Below are 15,060 nucleotides of genomic sequence, written 5' to 3' on the forward strand. Positions count from 1 at the left end.
GCCCGGTCCTCGACGACCATCTCTCTCCCGCTTCGCTGACTCTCCCACCGCCGTACCCCTGCACTTCCGCCATCCGCCTTCATCACCAAGGCTCCAGCGCTCGCCCTCTGTGACTTCTCCTCCAGGCGCCTCACCTGTGTCTCCTAGCCAACAGGGGCGTCGAAGCCGGCCCAACTCGCTTGAATTCAAGAACTCGCGCGAAATTCGTCCACTTTTCCTCGTGGAGCGCCTTGGCTCAAGCAAGATTGACCAAGGACAGTTTGGCGAAGAGGCATTGCCTTCGCTGCCGAGCAGTAAGAGCGCTTCGACGGAGGATCTTACGGCTTTGAGAGATGAGAATGCTTGGGAGGTGCAGCCAGTCTCAATCAAGCAGCATCATTATATCCTGGGCTCGCAGCAGAATACGCCGACCAGCGCGACGTTCGGCTCTGAAATACCGCGTCATCTTTCGAGGAAGGAAGAGCTCGGTTACGAGTTCCATTCTCCGTCGGAATTGTTACAGGATGCGGAGCTAAGCTCGTACCCTGATTTGGCGGAGTCCCTAAAGGCGGACGTGGCTCTTCCTTCAATTCAGGGGTCTGTCATTGGCGTGGAGACGGATCTTGAAAATCTACCCCCTCTCCCAGATTCGAGACCTTCTAGTCCGGACGACAAGGATGATTTCGTCTCTGTTTCTGATGCGCAGATGGTCAGGCCCACGCAGGAGGCGAAGACGGAAAAAGTACTCGCTTCGACGAACAGAGATATTCCGGGTCTTGATCTGTATAACGGTATTAAATCCATGGAGTCCGTTGATGCGGCTATGGCTGCTTCTTCTTCAGCACCATATCCTGATACAAACCTACTCGCTGATTCCAAACGCGAGAGTCATGAAGCCGAAGTCGAAGGCCAAGATGACGACGCCCGAACAGTCACCGGCAACGATGTGCCTACCCTAGCAGACTTATCCCCGTCACACTCCCCCGGAACCGTGACAGAACGCGATCATATCCACCGGGCACCTTGGGGTTTCGCCTCCGTCGTAGGCGCCACGATGGCTGCTACCGCCAATGTGGATAATGCCGTACAAGGGGATTACTCAGTGACCATACCCAGCGAGACAGACAAGCCTGCTGAGTCAGTCGCTGATACTACAGAGGATGAGTTCTTTGATGCGATGAGTCAGGATGAGGCTGATCATAATGTGGAGGAGAAGGCGTGGGAGGCGGCTCTTCCATCGGGAATGGAGACGCCGCGACGTGTTGAGTCTGGCCTCTATGAGCCTTTCGCTGCAAGAGATGTCTCTGTGACGGAGTCTGAGAATGTTGAGAAAGGCAGTGTGCTGGACGCTGAAACTGAGCTTGAGCATGAGCCTCAGCTGAGACAGGAAGTTGAAACGGAACTTGAGACTGTTGAAGCCCACGAATCAGAGCCAACAACTGAGTCTGTGCGTGCACCTGGGCCAAAGCCTGACGATGCGAAGGTTCCTGAACCAGAGGCAACAGTCGAGCCTGCACCACAGCCGCAGCCTGAGTCTATCGAGCTAGAAGCAGCGTCGATCAGCAAGAATGAACATATGGAGCCCAGTGTTGGGCCGATGAATAAGGCTGTTGAAGAGCCTGTGCTCGTGGCCGAGATTAACGCCGCTGAAGATCAGCCTAAAGAAAAAGAACCAGATGCGCCGCCTTCGGAAGAGAACAAGAAAAAGAAGGAAAGCGGAAAGAGCCTCGATTCGAGTGACCACGATGAGGAGAAATTGCTTGACACGGCCGCCGACACAGCGGCACCTGAGCTCACGCCTTCGCTCGAGGATGCTGATGCCAATTTTCTGTCCGCACAAGCACCTATCACTGCCATCGTCCAACCAGCTGAAGAAGTGCACGCATCAATTCTTGCACCGGAGGCTTCTGTGATTGAGAAAACTGAGCCTTCCCTTGAACATATTGCAAAGCCTGAGGCACATGCTGTTGGAGGGGCCGATTCTTTTCAGGTCGAAGATATGCCCGGCCCAGCCACTGAGCAAATATCTGCGCAGGAGAAAGAGCCGATCTTCATGGAAGCTGCCCCAGAAATCGTTCCTAAGGCGATTGAATTAACCGAAGCCCAGGAACCCGTTTCGACTCAGGCAGAGGTGACTCAAGAGGTTCTCGCTGAAACCGGCCTCTCGAAGAAAGCCAAGAAGAAAAAGAAGAAGGCCGCCAAGTCCATTGAACAGAGTCAAGACGCTGCTGTCGAGTCTGCCTTCGCTTTAGATCAGTCTTCGAAGGACGCCCAGGAGTCTATCGCGGACAAAGAGCCAGGCGCTCTCGAAACAGGAGCCGTGGTCGTCTCTGAAGAAAAGCCAGTTGAAGAGAAAGCTGTGTCAATGGAAGATGTTTCTTCTGGGCGTGGAGTTGCTGACCCCTCTGAGCCTGTCGAAACCAGGTCCGTAGCAGAACAGCCAGCTGAGGCCCTGCAGCCGCGCACCCCAGACCTGGAAGAGCAAAACAGATTCCCTACCGCTGACGGTGCGGTTCGTCCCATTGAAGCTGAGGCTGAGACTGCCCACGAGTCCAACGAGCCGAAACAAGAAGAGAAAGATGAGCTTCCACAGCCACAGGCAGAGGATATCCCGCTCTCTCGTAAAGCCAGTAAGAAGAAGAAGAAAAATAAGCGCAAGAGCACTGCTGAAGCAGAACCTCTGCCTGAAGCAGCTGGTGCATCCTTGCCTGAAACGTCAGAGCAAGCTGGGCCTGGTCCTGAAGCATCAGTCTTAGGCGATGAAAAGTCCAATCCAGAAGCGCAGGAAGTGAATTCACGCGACGACATCGACATCGACATCTTAATGGATGCCGTTGACGGCGAAGGGGCGCCCAATCCTGAGCCCGAGACGAAGCCTGAAGACGCTACCACCCCACTCGATACAAGCGGTCAAGTACCACCGCCCGATGACAACAAACAAGTACCCGAAGCAGGTACCGAACAACAGGCAACCGATGCCCAAGCCGTCGATACTCAGGTGGCGATTCAAGACGAAACAGTTCCAAGTCACCTAGTGGGGATTTCAGAAACCAATGACGGCCAACCAAATGTGCCTAAACAAGCGACTATCGAGCTCGACGCTGGGGAGCCCGCGTCAACTGGGAAGGAGAGCAAGAAGAGGAACAAAAAGAAGCGAAGCGTATCTTCAGTCTTTGAAGAGGCCTTGTCCTCCGAAGTTGCTGGTGCCCTCGGAACGGATATCCAAGACCCGACACTGGTCATAGAAAGCTCCCCTGATGTCCCTGTTAAGACTGACGCGCTTGTTGGTTCTGAAAGACTTCCAGTAGTAGCAACTCAAGATCCTGTTGAGGAGACGTCGCGCGACGTAGAGCTTCCGGCCGAAGCCGATGGTGCTCTCCCCGAAGACCAGGCTGCCTCCGAAGCAGCCCCAGTGACAGATGTGCAGAGGAAGACTGAGAAGGACAAAAAGAAGAAGCACCAATCACTTGCGTCTGATGTGCCGGAACCAGAGACGCAAGCTTCCGAGTTTGATGGGGAGAAAAAGTTGTTTGATGCCCCTGCCCAGGATGATAAGCAGACACCCGAGATTCCTGAACCAGAGGTTGAGCAGACGGAAGCGATAACTCCAGCTCTGGAGAGCCCGGTGAATGAGATCAAAGAACTTCCTGCGCAAGCCGATGCGCAAGTCACAGAAAAGGATGGTGAGCAGATTGGCGACGAAGCACCCGCAATGGGTGTGCCGTCTGTGGTGGGCGAGCCAATAACTACACAGGCCGTTGAGCCCGAACTAGAACCTCCACAGGACAGAGCTACAGACCTCGCCATTGGGGGACCCGACACAACCACGACACAGTCGACTCTAGAACTGCAAGAGGATAAGACTGCCGAGAGAGAGACCCCTGATGTGACAGAGGAGCATCCAACTGAACCTGCTCGTCGGGACGCTTCGACAGTGTCTGACCCGACAGAAGACAATCAACCTACAACTTCGAAGAACGCCAAGAAGAAGAAAAAGAAGAAGCGACAGTCTGTTTCTACTGATGAGAATGGAGCTGAGGCTTCGCCTCAGGCTACACCCACGAAGGAGGAAGACATCTCAGAAAACTCCGTGGAACGTGCACATCTGTCTAGCCAAGATCCATCTACTGAGCCCACACTGGAAACGGCAGCTGAACAGGGCGAACCGAACGAAATTCAAACTGAAGCAGCTGCCACAACGGACGAAGTAAAGGAAGCTGAGAAACATGAAGGATTTTCAGCCCCTGCTGAGGTTACTCCTGAGACTCCAGTTGAGCAAGAATCTATTCGTGATTCTGCTGCTCCCGAGATGCTCAAAGAAACAACCACAGACGACACCTCCGTTGTCCAACACGAAGATACCGTGCTTACCGACGAGCAGGAAATTACTACTTCGTCTCTGCCTGAAGAGTCAACGCCAGACCCAGCTCAATCTCAGGAGCATCAGCAGTCCTCAAAGCTCGCAGAAGAAAAGCAGACATCGTCCTCGAAGAAAAAGAACAAAAAGAAGAAGAAGAGCCTGTCTTTCACTTATGTGGATGAGGGTCCCGGCACTGTCCCGCAAGATCCCGTCAGCGAACAAGAAGTGGTCGACCCCCAAGCTATCACGGTTACTGCTGAACCGGAAAAGGTTGCTCCTGATACTGCTGCTGCGGCTGGAGAGTCCTTACCTTCTGCGCCTGAATCTGCTGAACCAGAACCAGACTTTCCGGAACTCACCTCCCAGCACCCACTTGAATCCACCACTGACACGAATATTACCTTTGAGCCAAAAGAAGTTGCTACTGCTCCGCCCTCTATTCCTGAATCCACCGAGCTAGAAACAAAGGAGCCTGAAAGCCAAGATATACCGCTCACTGATGAACAACAGGCTAAGGCATCAAAGAAAAAGGCTAAGAAAGATAAGAAGAAACGCAAGTCTGTCTCGTTTGCAGCTGAAGAATCTTCAGAACAGCAAGGCGAACCTTCTGGTTCTCCTGAACGCACTGAGCCTGCAATCGACGACTCAACAGAGGCTATAGAGGCAGTAACAAATGATGCCCCTGTTGAGTGTGAGGCGCTCCCCGAACAAGTCACCGAACAAGTTACTGCATCTCCGGAACCGGTTCCGGGAAACGAACCAGTCCTTGAACAGAATGAACAACAAATCCTCGAAAAACCTACATCAAATGACTCTCTGGATGATGATAGAGAGGTCTCTGCAGTCCAAGCTTCCGGGGACCTGCTCAAGGACGGACCTGATATTCCCAAAACCGAGGAACCGACTTCCGCTTCACAGCTTGAACAAGTCGACTCGAAAGCTATGGAGCTGACTGCAGAGACAACAACACCAGAGACAGGACTCTCCAAGAAGGACAAAAAAAGGGCCAAGAAAGAGAAAAAACGCCAATCCAAGCTGCTCGCCCTGGAGAAAGACAACGTACAATCAACGCCAACAGAGCACGCTCTAGACGAAGTACCGGCCAATGAAGTGGCACCTGAGACAAGCGAAATGAAGATTGACGCACCCGCTGAGACGGTATTCTCGCCTGCAGAAGAAGACGGTAAAGATAATCAGTCCCACGACACCGGATCCCGCGGCGGCACCGATAAAGAATTGACTTGGACTGATAACGATGTGTCTTCGCAGGTAGAGAAAGAGAAGCAACACACAGCCTTCCCGGTTCTTATCCCCGAGCGTGAATCTGAAAGTACCGATGTCGACAAGGGGGCTGTCGAGGTCGAGCCTGCGCCTACTACTGCCGATCCTGAAGTGGTAGAAGAGAGTCAACTGGACGCTGCCTTTGAACCGTGTGGCAATGCTATGCTTGAAGGGCAAAACGTCAGTCACATTGAGGTGGTCGCAAGTCTCGGAGAGGAAGTACAGAATGAAAGTGAGCAGAAAGAAAATTCAGATGATGCAACTGATAAACTTGAAGAGGCGGATCAGAAAGAACCCGAACCTAGTACTTTCGAAGCACTTGAGGCTGTCGAAAAGCGTTTGGAGGAAGCAATCCCGGAACAAATAACGGAAACTGAGCCTGCTAAAGAAGCCGAACCCACTCAGTCCACGAAAAATGTCGTCAGCGTAGAGTCTGAGACCGAGCCAGCTGTTCCGTCAAGAAAACTGAGCAAGAAGCAGAGGAAGAAACAACGACAATCAGACAAGGCTGCTGCTTCGCAGGTGCAGGAGAAGGAGACTGCGTCTACTACGGAGGCCTCGGCCCCCCCGGATTTAGCTACGAAAAACGAGGCCAAGGTCGATCGTCCAGTCTTTGACGGGGTGGAAGACGAAATCAAAATTACTGAAGAGCCTACTCTGCAAGAGGCAGCTGCGGAGGCCACTACCAGAAATACTCTTGAGCCCGCAGACTTCGCCACCACAGACCACCAGCTTGTCGAGCCTGCCTTTCCCCAAGCTGTCCAAGACACGGCTGTAGTGCTTGAGGCCGCTAGACCAGAGTCTTCATGGGTCATTGTCGACGAAAGCAAGCCCGACGCGGAGCTACCCAAATTTGATGAGCAACCCGTCGATTCTGTACCCCCAAACCCAGTCCATGATATAAGTACATCTCCTGCCCCTGAAGAGATCTACTCATCTAAAGGGGATCCTGTGAGTGCTACCGAGCCCGCTGTGCAGACCGAGACGACAGGTGAATCTTCAGTGAATCGAGCACCAGAGTCTACTCCTTTAGAGCCAGCCGAACAAAAGGGGCAGCCGAAAACCGATTCTGCCATTAAATTGGGGTTACCTCAACTCGAAGGTCCGTTGCCAGCGCCTATAGAAAAAGGCGAGTTTGAGGAGCAGCTGGAAGTCGTTCCTCAGGTGGAGGGAAAGGCTCCTCAAGTTGAAGCCCCGGAGTCAATTCTCCTTGAGGCAACAAGGGAGAATGAGCAACCTGAAACATCGCTGGGAGATCTTATTCAAGATGAGTCTCGCGAGGAGCCTTCTGCTGCTCTCGACGAGTCAGCTTTGACCCGGAAGGAGTCTAAGAAGAAAAAGAAGAAGGCAAAGAAAGAGACTAAGAAGCAAGAGCAGTTAGAAAGGGAGGTCATTGCTTCTGCCAGTGCCGAAACGAAGGTTGGGGAAGATGTTAAGGCAGCCGATGCCGTTGAGGCTGAATTCTCAGCTGTAGAACCTGTTGAGAGTGTCGAGGTACAAAATGGATCAACTGATGAGGCGACAAATGGTCCAGCGAAAGGGGATGGAGAAATGCCGGTTCAGGGGGAGGTTATAAGGGAAGAGGAGCGGGAGGGAGTTCCAGGGGATACTGAAAAGGAGCCAGATGCACCGCGGGAGGATATCCAGGAGAAGATGACAGTTGAACCTGGAAAGGAAGCTTTCTTAAAAAAACGGGTGCCAGGGCTAGAGTTACAGACAGATTCGGTTGAAGCTGTCGCAAAAACGGAAAGGGTGGCGGCTACTGCGGAAGAGAGTCGTGCCATTGAGCTTGAGTCTGCGCCTGCTCCTTTGACAAGGAAAATGTCCAAGAAGGAGAAGAAGAAGCTGAAGAAACAAGCTGAGAAGCAAGAGAGGGAAGTTCCAGTTCAGACGGTGAACGCAGTCAAGGATGAATTCTCGGTCCCGCAGGCTGTGGTACAGGTCCCTGAGGAGAAAGAAGATGAACAAATGCCGACAGAACCTGTGGAAGTCTTGAAAGGAAAGGCCTCGGTCCCAGGGCCTGCACTTGGGCCAGAAATGACAGAAGAGCCCAAGACAGACTACTCGAGGGAGTTGGTGGGCGAGAGAATTTCACCGACTATAGAGTCAATGGAGCCGACTACTGAGCCAATCGAAGAGGAGTTTATACCACTTCCCAGGAAGCTTCTTGAGGAGAAGAAGAACAAGAAGCACAAGGCAAACGTTGAAGAGCCACAGCTAGAAGACCAGCAGGCAGAGAAAGCCAGCCAACCTCAGAACCAAACCTCTCACGCACCTCCCGAGCCAGTCGGAGCTCAGGAGACAGCCCGTGAAGACGAAGACGCATGGCCTGCTATAGACTGGGAGAAAGGTAAGATTGACGCCACCGATCAATCTGCTCAATCGTCCCCTGAAGCTCATGCGGCTCCGTTTGTACCAGAGATACCTGAGTTCAAGGAGTCTGCTATTCCTGAGGCACTTATAGAGCGCGTGAGCGGAAACCCCGAAGAAGCAGCCAAAGAGGGCAAAGCCCAAGCGATGACTGGAACTATCGAGCGAGACGTGACAACAGTTGAATTCAATACTACTGGCACCGATTCGGCCCTGCGGGCCCTACATCATGTAGAGTCTGCGCAAGGAAAGAAAGCGGAAGAGCCCAAGGCAGCGGTTCCAGTGTCAGACAAGATTGCCAGCATATTTCCCAACCTCGAACGAGGGTTCTTTCGCAGACCGAGCCCAAACCCGAGCCCGACTCAGTCGGTAAAAGATGGGGCTGAGGAAGAGACCGGAAAGGTAGCGAGTCGCGATAGTGCGATTCAGGTCTTGGAGGCTCCCATCGCTGAAGAGGGAAATTTGCAGGCCGAACTCAGGGATAGCGGGTATATTCCCAGTCCTGTGGATGCTGTCGTTGGTGCTGCTTCAATAGAACTTCCAGCGAAGATTGAAGCATCGGTTCCGCCAGAGAATCTTGAACACGAGTCTAGGCAGGACAATACGCCAAAGCCAGTTCAAGAAGATGATGTCTTTGGGATTGCAGCTACAAGGGAACTCCCCGCTAGTAAACCTGATCCTGATATGGAGCGGCCAATCAAGGATCCTCGAGAAGAGTCTTGGGAAGAGCCTCGATCTATTGCAGACCTAATTTCAGAGTCCGGGTCTACGTGTGAGCTTCGTCGGTCGCCATCGATCCACGGGCGCCATGTCCAGCAAGGACTACCTTGGTCTCTTGAGGAGTCCGCACAAGCCCGCCGCGAACGAGACATCTCACCCAGTCCGCTTCCCCCGATCGCGGAACAGGAACATGAGCGAGCCATGGGACGGGGCGGGACGCCCCGGCTGGAGATGAAACCCGAACATGTCCTTCCGCGACCTGAAACACCAGTCAGAAAATTTACGGAGAATGCGCTGGGCCGGCGCGCATGGCCTACGCCTGAGAACGAGTCCGACGACGATTGGGAGAAGGTGCAGAAGCCTAGCCCCAAGAACCTCTCTCCAGAGCGAGAGTTACGAGGAATTCTCAGAACCCCCGAGCAAGACAAACCAGTTCTTCGACCAAGCAGGCCGCCGAGCGCCAAAAGCAGCACGCACTCGCTGCGACGGGTCGTGCACAGTGCCAGTGGAGATCTGCGCGCAGCAGCACTTGCAGCGAATGTTGCGGCCGATGAGCCAGCTCCAGACAGCACCCACCAATCACAGGCGGCCACCCCCCAGCCTCCAGCTCGAGCCCCCACCGACCTGGACGTCGGCGAGATCGCATCTTCCTCCTCTTACGACCCCATCAGAGACAAGGGCAAAAGGCCCCTCCGCAGCATGACGGACATCTATGTAAGTCTTAGTCTCTCTTGATGGTCTTTTTCGATGGTCGTGTTTGCTTGGATACTAATAGTAATAGGAGGGCTGGGGTGAGACGCCGAGTTCCCCCCGGTCGCCTAGCCGACCGGCCAGTGTCCGGCATCGCCGAAGTATGCAGCACCTCCAAGAACTTGAATTCCGACTCGAACATCTACTGCAAGAGAATCGCGACCTTGCCGCCGCTCGCGACGCCGCCGAAGACAAATTACGCAATGCCAGCCTCGCTCGTCGGAAGAGCGACCAGGCGCTTAATAATCGCGACGCTGACCTACGCGATCGCGAAGCGGAGCTCGAACAATTACAACAATCTGTCGAATGGTTCCAAAAGGAGGTCGCTCGTTTAAATGAAGAAAACGCCGGGCTCACCTCAACAAATACTGCCCTTATTGCCACTCATACGCAAGAACTCCAAACACTGCGACAGACCTCGGCGCGCGAGATCGAGCAGTTGCGATCACAAAACGAACGTCTGTCCGTCGACTTGCACGAACGCATTAAATCAGAGATCGAAACGGCGCTGTCACAGAAGAATGCTGAACTACGCCGGCTGCGCGAGGAGCTGGAGAGCGCGCGCGATAAAGTCAAGGAACTCCAACAGCAAATCTCTGCCCAGATGAACGACAGTGTCATCGCGTTCCGAGGGGAAGACTACTTTGAGGCCGCATGTCAGAAGCTCTGTGGCCATGTGCAGCAGTGGGTTCTGCGCTTCTCGAAGCATTCTGACCACCGTCGCTGCCGCAAACTTATTGAAATCAAGGATGAGAAGATAGCCGACCGGTTCGACAATGCTATCCTTGACGGGTCGGACACAGATACCTACCTTGCTGACCGTGTCCGTCGACGCGACGTCTTCATGTCTGTCGTCATGACCATGGTGTGGGAATTCGTCTTTACACGCTACCTGTTCGGAATGGACCGCGAACAGCGGCAGAAACTCAAGTCGCTCGAAAAACAGCTCATCGAAGTCGGCCCGCGCAATGCTATCCACCGCTGGAGAGCCACAACTTTAACGCTGCTCTCCCGTCGACAAGCCTTCGCAAAGCAACGTGACAGCGATACCGAAGCGGTCGCGCTCGAGATATTCGACACCCTCTCCCGCCTTCTTCCCCCACCCACCCCCGTCGAATCACAGCTTCTCGACTCCCTACGCAAAGTCCTTCGTGTGGCTGTCAACCTCTCCATCGAAATGCGCACTCAGCTTGCAGAATACATCATGCTACCTCCGCTGCAGCCTGAATACGACACGAACGGCGACCTCGCCCGCCAGGTCTTCTTCAATGCATCCCTCATGAACGAGCGCAGCGGCGAAACTACGTCCAACGAAGAGCTGCAAGCGCAAAACGCCGTCGTCCGCGTTGTTTTGTTCCCCTTGGTTGTGAAGAAGGGTAATGACGCCGGCGAGGGAGAAGACGAGGTTGTTGTCTGCCCGGCTCAGGTGCTCGTTGCGAGACCAGGCAAAGACAAGCGACTTAACAGAATGACTAGCAGCGACCGCATGTCTATTGACGCCAGTCGCTCGGTGCATAGCATTGCGCCCTCGAGCATGAATATGAGCATGAGTAACGTGATCTAGGCGTCACACTAGACTGCTTACTCTTGTTCTTTCTGCTCTGCTTGCTTGTTCTTCGCATGGAAAATGGGTTCTGGCGTCCAGGGATTGCTTGGAATGGGTACTAATGATATTCTCTTTTTGTATTTTTGAGACCATGTTCATTATGATTCTTACGGCCTTATGATTTTGCTTTAGAACAGACCTTATGATGTTACGGCTGTACGTATGTAAATAATAATGTTGATTCTATTCGTTTATTTTTTGTTTTAAAAGAGCGCCAGTTTGTCACTTGTGCGCTCCGCACGCTCCCAATCAAATACGATTTTTCAAACTTCTATAATCTACGAAGTACCTGCGCACCCTCATACTCAGCGCACGGCAGCATCTTCTATGGATGTCTGGCTAAGGGCAATGTGTGATATAAGGCAAGCCGGTAATCGATCACATGTTTGTTACATTGGGCGTGTGGTTTAGGGGTATAACGCTCCATTCGCATTGGAGAGGTCCCGGGTTCGATTCCCGGCGTGTCCACTTTTTTTGCGTTTTCTTTTCCCAGTTATCCTGGGAAACTATGTTTTCCATTTTGCTCGATAAGACACCAGCTTGGGGTACACCTAGATCTGTTACTTCCTTCCTCGTTAATCGTGATCCTTGAGCCACAGAGTCAGTGGAAATTACAAAAATAATGCTGTCAAAGTCATACCGACTCAAGCAATTGAGCCTCGGCTTCTCTTGCGGTCTCTTGCGGGGAAAGCTCCTGCTGCCTCGGACTCTAGTCTCCATTCCAGTCAATAACCTCCAAAATCCCTAACCATTCTCTCGCTCAGCACAGCCTCAGAAACTTTTCTCTTCCCAGTCGACCTATACCTACTCGCTTTTCTATACGACTCAAAATGCCTGACTTCCAAACGCCCCCACCATCCTCCTCCATCTTCACCCTCTCCTTTCCAACGCCCCACATCCTCCTCGTCACTATATCACGAGAGTCTCGCATGAACGCGATCCCCACGCAAGGCCACAAAGACGGTTACGCAATTTGGAACTGGTTCGATGAGGAGCCGTCGCTACGGGTCGGCATAATTACGGGCGCAGGGAGCAAGGCGTTTTCAGCGGGCGCGGATCTGCTCGAGCAACTTGAGTTCAAGACGAAGAGTGATGATGCATCTTCTGCTTCAAGTAAAGGGGCAGAAGGGGTGAGACGGGAACCAATGCCAAATGGCTTTGGCGGGATCTCGCAGCGCAGAGGCAAGAAACCTGTTATTGCGGCTGTGAATGGACTCGCGCTGGGCGGGGGTTTTGAGATTTGTTTGAATTGGTTCGTTTCTCTGCGTTGCTCAATATTTGTCGTTAATGATGCGATGCTGACGAGATATTCACTAGTGACATGGTGGTTGCCTCCCCAACCGCTCAATTCGCCCTCCCTGAAGTCCAACGCGGCCTCTACGCCGGGGCCGGCGGCCTCACACGTATTATCCGCACAGTGGGCATGCAGGTTGGCACGGAGCTCGCCCTGACTGGACGCCGCATTAGTGCGCAGGAAGCAAAATCCTTACGGCTTGTGAATCGCATCTCTGAGACGCCGGAGAAGGTCCTGGATGATGCGATCAGTCTGGCCAACATGGTGGCCGACGTTAGTCCTGACGCAGTGATTGTATCGAGGCATGGGTTGCGGGAGGCCTGGGAGTCAGGGTCTGTGGAACAGGGGAGTCGGGCAACGGCGGAGCTTTATGGGGCGAGGTTGATGAAGGGGGAGAATTTAAGGAGGGGACTCGAGGCTTTTAAGGAGAAGAGGAAGCCTAACTGGGTTGGGTCGAAGCTTTAGGGGAAAGTTTGCCTGCTGTGTATATACCCGAGCACTTGATATGATGCTCTCTTCGTTTCATTGGATATGGATCTCTTCTGTCCTTGCTGGCCAGTATAAGTAACTTTCATACTGTGACTCATGGGAAGCCCAGGAAATTGTTCAAACGCAAAGTGTAGCGTATGTATGTTTCACTCTCCCTGAGCCGCTATATCTTTGCTTGCTTGTAAACAAACAAATTCCTCCCATCCTTCGTAGATACCCAGCCCTGTTTCCCAACCTGTTCGGTACCACTGCAAAGCTGCTGGAGTGTGTTTGCATCCTCCACATTCGCAATAAACCGATCCCCATTCCCATTCCCAGATCTATCAAGGAGCCGGCCCACCACGAAACCCATGACCGGGGAACCGTCGCGGCTGAATTGAACTGTATATGTCTTGATTCTACGTTAGACCGGAAGTTCATTTTTTACTGGTAACGAGTTTATGCGAAGTATGATAGAAAACATACCTCAATAACACCACCCCCTTCTGCCCGCTCCTTGATAGGAGGATGTTCCTCGTCTACGGTCGATGGAAGTGGATTCCACATCGGATAACCTGCGTCCTGCCGCGGCTGTGTTGAAAGGATGACTGTGTGGTGATAGGAGAGGACGCCGCCGTTGGCGAGGACGAGGCCGTTTTGTGTCTTGGATGAAGCTTGCTTGCGTGTGCGAAGTCGGCGGGCCATTTCTGTAATCGCCTATAGACATTATTGTATTTAGCCACGTACAGAAAAGCATAAAGGAAGAGGGCCAAGTGAGAGACATACATGCATAGAGTAATTATTCCCAGCTCCGCCAAATGAGGTCAGGCCTCCCAGGACGGTTATGGGTTTGGTGCCGTGGAGGGGGAGGCCGAGGTGGTGGGCTGCGAGCTTGGGGACGATTGGGAAGCATCTTCATTCTAGTCAGCATTTTGCATACTAGCATGGTAGACTAAAGAAGCATACGAGTAAAAGTCGAAGAGGTCGATATCATCCGTCCGTAGCTCCGTTATTTTGAGGGCTGCGTCCAGGGACTGGGAAAGACTGCGACTGGCGTGGAAGTATGGTCGTTCCCAGACTTGACACATCAGTAACAATTATTAATCACTCATTGATGGGAAAGCTTACATCGGCTGCTATCGCTCGTGCCTGCGCCTCCTAGCGGGTATATCCACTTGCTCTCTGGGATGCCTAGTTCACGGGCGAAGTTTGTCGTGGTGATGATACAGGCAGCAGCCAGGTTGACCGTATTGAAGGCATTCATGAGTAGAGGATCTGGTGTCCTGTTAGAAGAATCTTCGTCATGGGGCCAGAACTAACATGGCGAGCAGATCATGCGGTTGCGTTTCGTCACGGTCCCGATCGATTCTGCTGTCTCTGGTTTTTGGCCATAGGACCAAGAGAAAGGGAGTTTAGCAGCGATCTGAGCGAACTCGGCGTACAACTCCGCTGACTCTTTGTGATTTTCTGATAGAGTCTGCTTATTGTGCGCTCGAAAAGCTGCTTCGTAGAGGGGATATACTTGGATTGGGGCCCCTAGGAAGTGTCGACTACCCAGGTCTAATTCTGTGAGCTTCTGTCGAACACGGGAAGACTGCAGTGCTAACCCTCTGGCCGTTCTCGATCCCAGATTGAACTGTGATCATCAAGCTTAGTCCAATGTGATGGAGGAAATTTCTTCGCTTTCTTAAAAGCCTCCACTGTTGCCGTTAGCATAGCCATCCGCTGCCCATATCACTTAGGAAAACAAACATGAAGCCAACGCCTCAGCACCAGTCACGACTGCCACTTTACTCATCTTATACGCGACTCGACGCGCAGCTTCGTCAAAGAGCGTTCCAGGAGAATCGCCTCCATGATGGCTCTCGACGGTGTGGACGGCACCAGGCAATCCCAGCCGTTTTACCAGCAGCCCCGGCGCATCAGGGTAAGGCCACGTCCAATTTGCGACGACAGAGACACTTTGGATAGCCAACTGCAGCTTTTGAGCGGCATCAGTGGTGAGTGTGGTGTCTTGAATGGCGGCGCCGATGGCCCGCAGCATAAGGGTCAGCGGTTCGGCGGCATCGTCTCGTCCTTTGGCGGCGCGGTCGTTGATCTCGCCGACGCCGACTAGGATTGGGATTTCTGCTGTGATAGACATGGTGGGCGTGGTTGATGGTGAGACAAGCCGAAGGACGACGAACCCATGTGCTTGCCGGCCTATTTATCCCGCTGCTTGCCGAGGAAGCG

The 15,060-nt window shown here is 53.0% G+C and overlaps 4 protein-coding genes and 1 non-coding gene across 5 annotated transcripts; 3 read left to right on the forward strand and 2 right to left on the reverse strand.

Moving 5' to 3' along the window:
• Positions 1-3,153: 3,153 nt before the first annotated feature.
• On the reverse strand, positions 3,154-4,080 carry BDW70DRAFT_134729 (uncharacterized protein). Its single transcript, XM_073736560.1, has one exon. It carries the CDS (start codon positions 3,784-3,786, stop codon positions 3,295-3,297), a length of 492 nt encoding a protein of 163 aa, XP_073596746.1. The 5' UTR covers positions 3,787-4,080; the 3' UTR covers positions 3,154-3,294.
• A 3,132-nt stretch (positions 4,081-7,212) lies between these two features.
• Positions 7,213-11,218, forward strand: BDW70DRAFT_134731 (uncharacterized protein). The gene is made up of 2 exons (XM_073736561.1): positions 7,213-9,424; positions 9,492-11,218. Exons 1-2 carry the CDS (start codon positions 7,274-7,276, stop codon positions 11,022-11,024), a joined length of 3,684 nt encoding a protein of 1,227 aa, XP_073596747.1. The 5' UTR covers positions 7,213-7,273; the 3' UTR covers positions 11,025-11,218.
• A 244-nt stretch (positions 11,219-11,462) lies between these two features.
• BDW70DRAFT_t88 lies at positions 11,463-11,534 on the forward strand. The gene has a single exon. It is a non-coding gene; the product is annotated as a tRNA-Ala (tRNA).
• A 279-nt stretch (positions 11,535-11,813) lies between these two features.
• Positions 11,814-12,825, forward strand: BDW70DRAFT_167410 (enoyl-CoA hydratase/isomerase family protein; the record flags this gene model as incomplete). The annotated part of the gene is made up of 2 exons (XM_073742219.1): positions 11,814-12,318; positions 12,384-12,825. The coding sequence occupies exons 1-2, from the start codon at positions 11,897-11,899 to the stop codon at positions 12,823-12,825; spliced, it is 864 nt and encodes a 287-aa protein (XP_073596748.1). The 5' UTR covers positions 11,814-11,896.
• Positions 12,826-12,899: 74 nt separating this feature from the next.
• BDW70DRAFT_167412 (uncharacterized protein) lies at positions 12,900-14,971 on the reverse strand (the record flags this gene model as incomplete). The annotated part of the gene is made up of 8 exons (XM_073742220.1): positions 12,900-13,240; positions 13,315-13,545; positions 13,615-13,741; positions 13,795-13,906; positions 13,957-14,103; positions 14,149-14,404; positions 14,436-14,464; positions 14,644-14,971. 8 exons carry the CDS (start codon positions 14,969-14,971, stop codon positions 13,013-13,015), a joined length of 1,458 nt encoding a protein of 485 aa, XP_073596749.1. The 3' UTR covers positions 12,900-13,012.
• Positions 14,972-15,060: the final 89 nt, after the last annotated feature.

This window comes from Aspergillus foveolatus (assembly GCF_047715535.1).
Source record: "Aspergillus foveolatus strain CBS 279.81 unplaced genomic scaffold BDW70scaffold_19, whole genome shotgun sequence".
Classification (NCBI taxonomy): domain Eukaryota; kingdom Fungi; phylum Ascomycota; class Eurotiomycetes; order Eurotiales; family Aspergillaceae; genus Aspergillus; species Aspergillus foveolatus.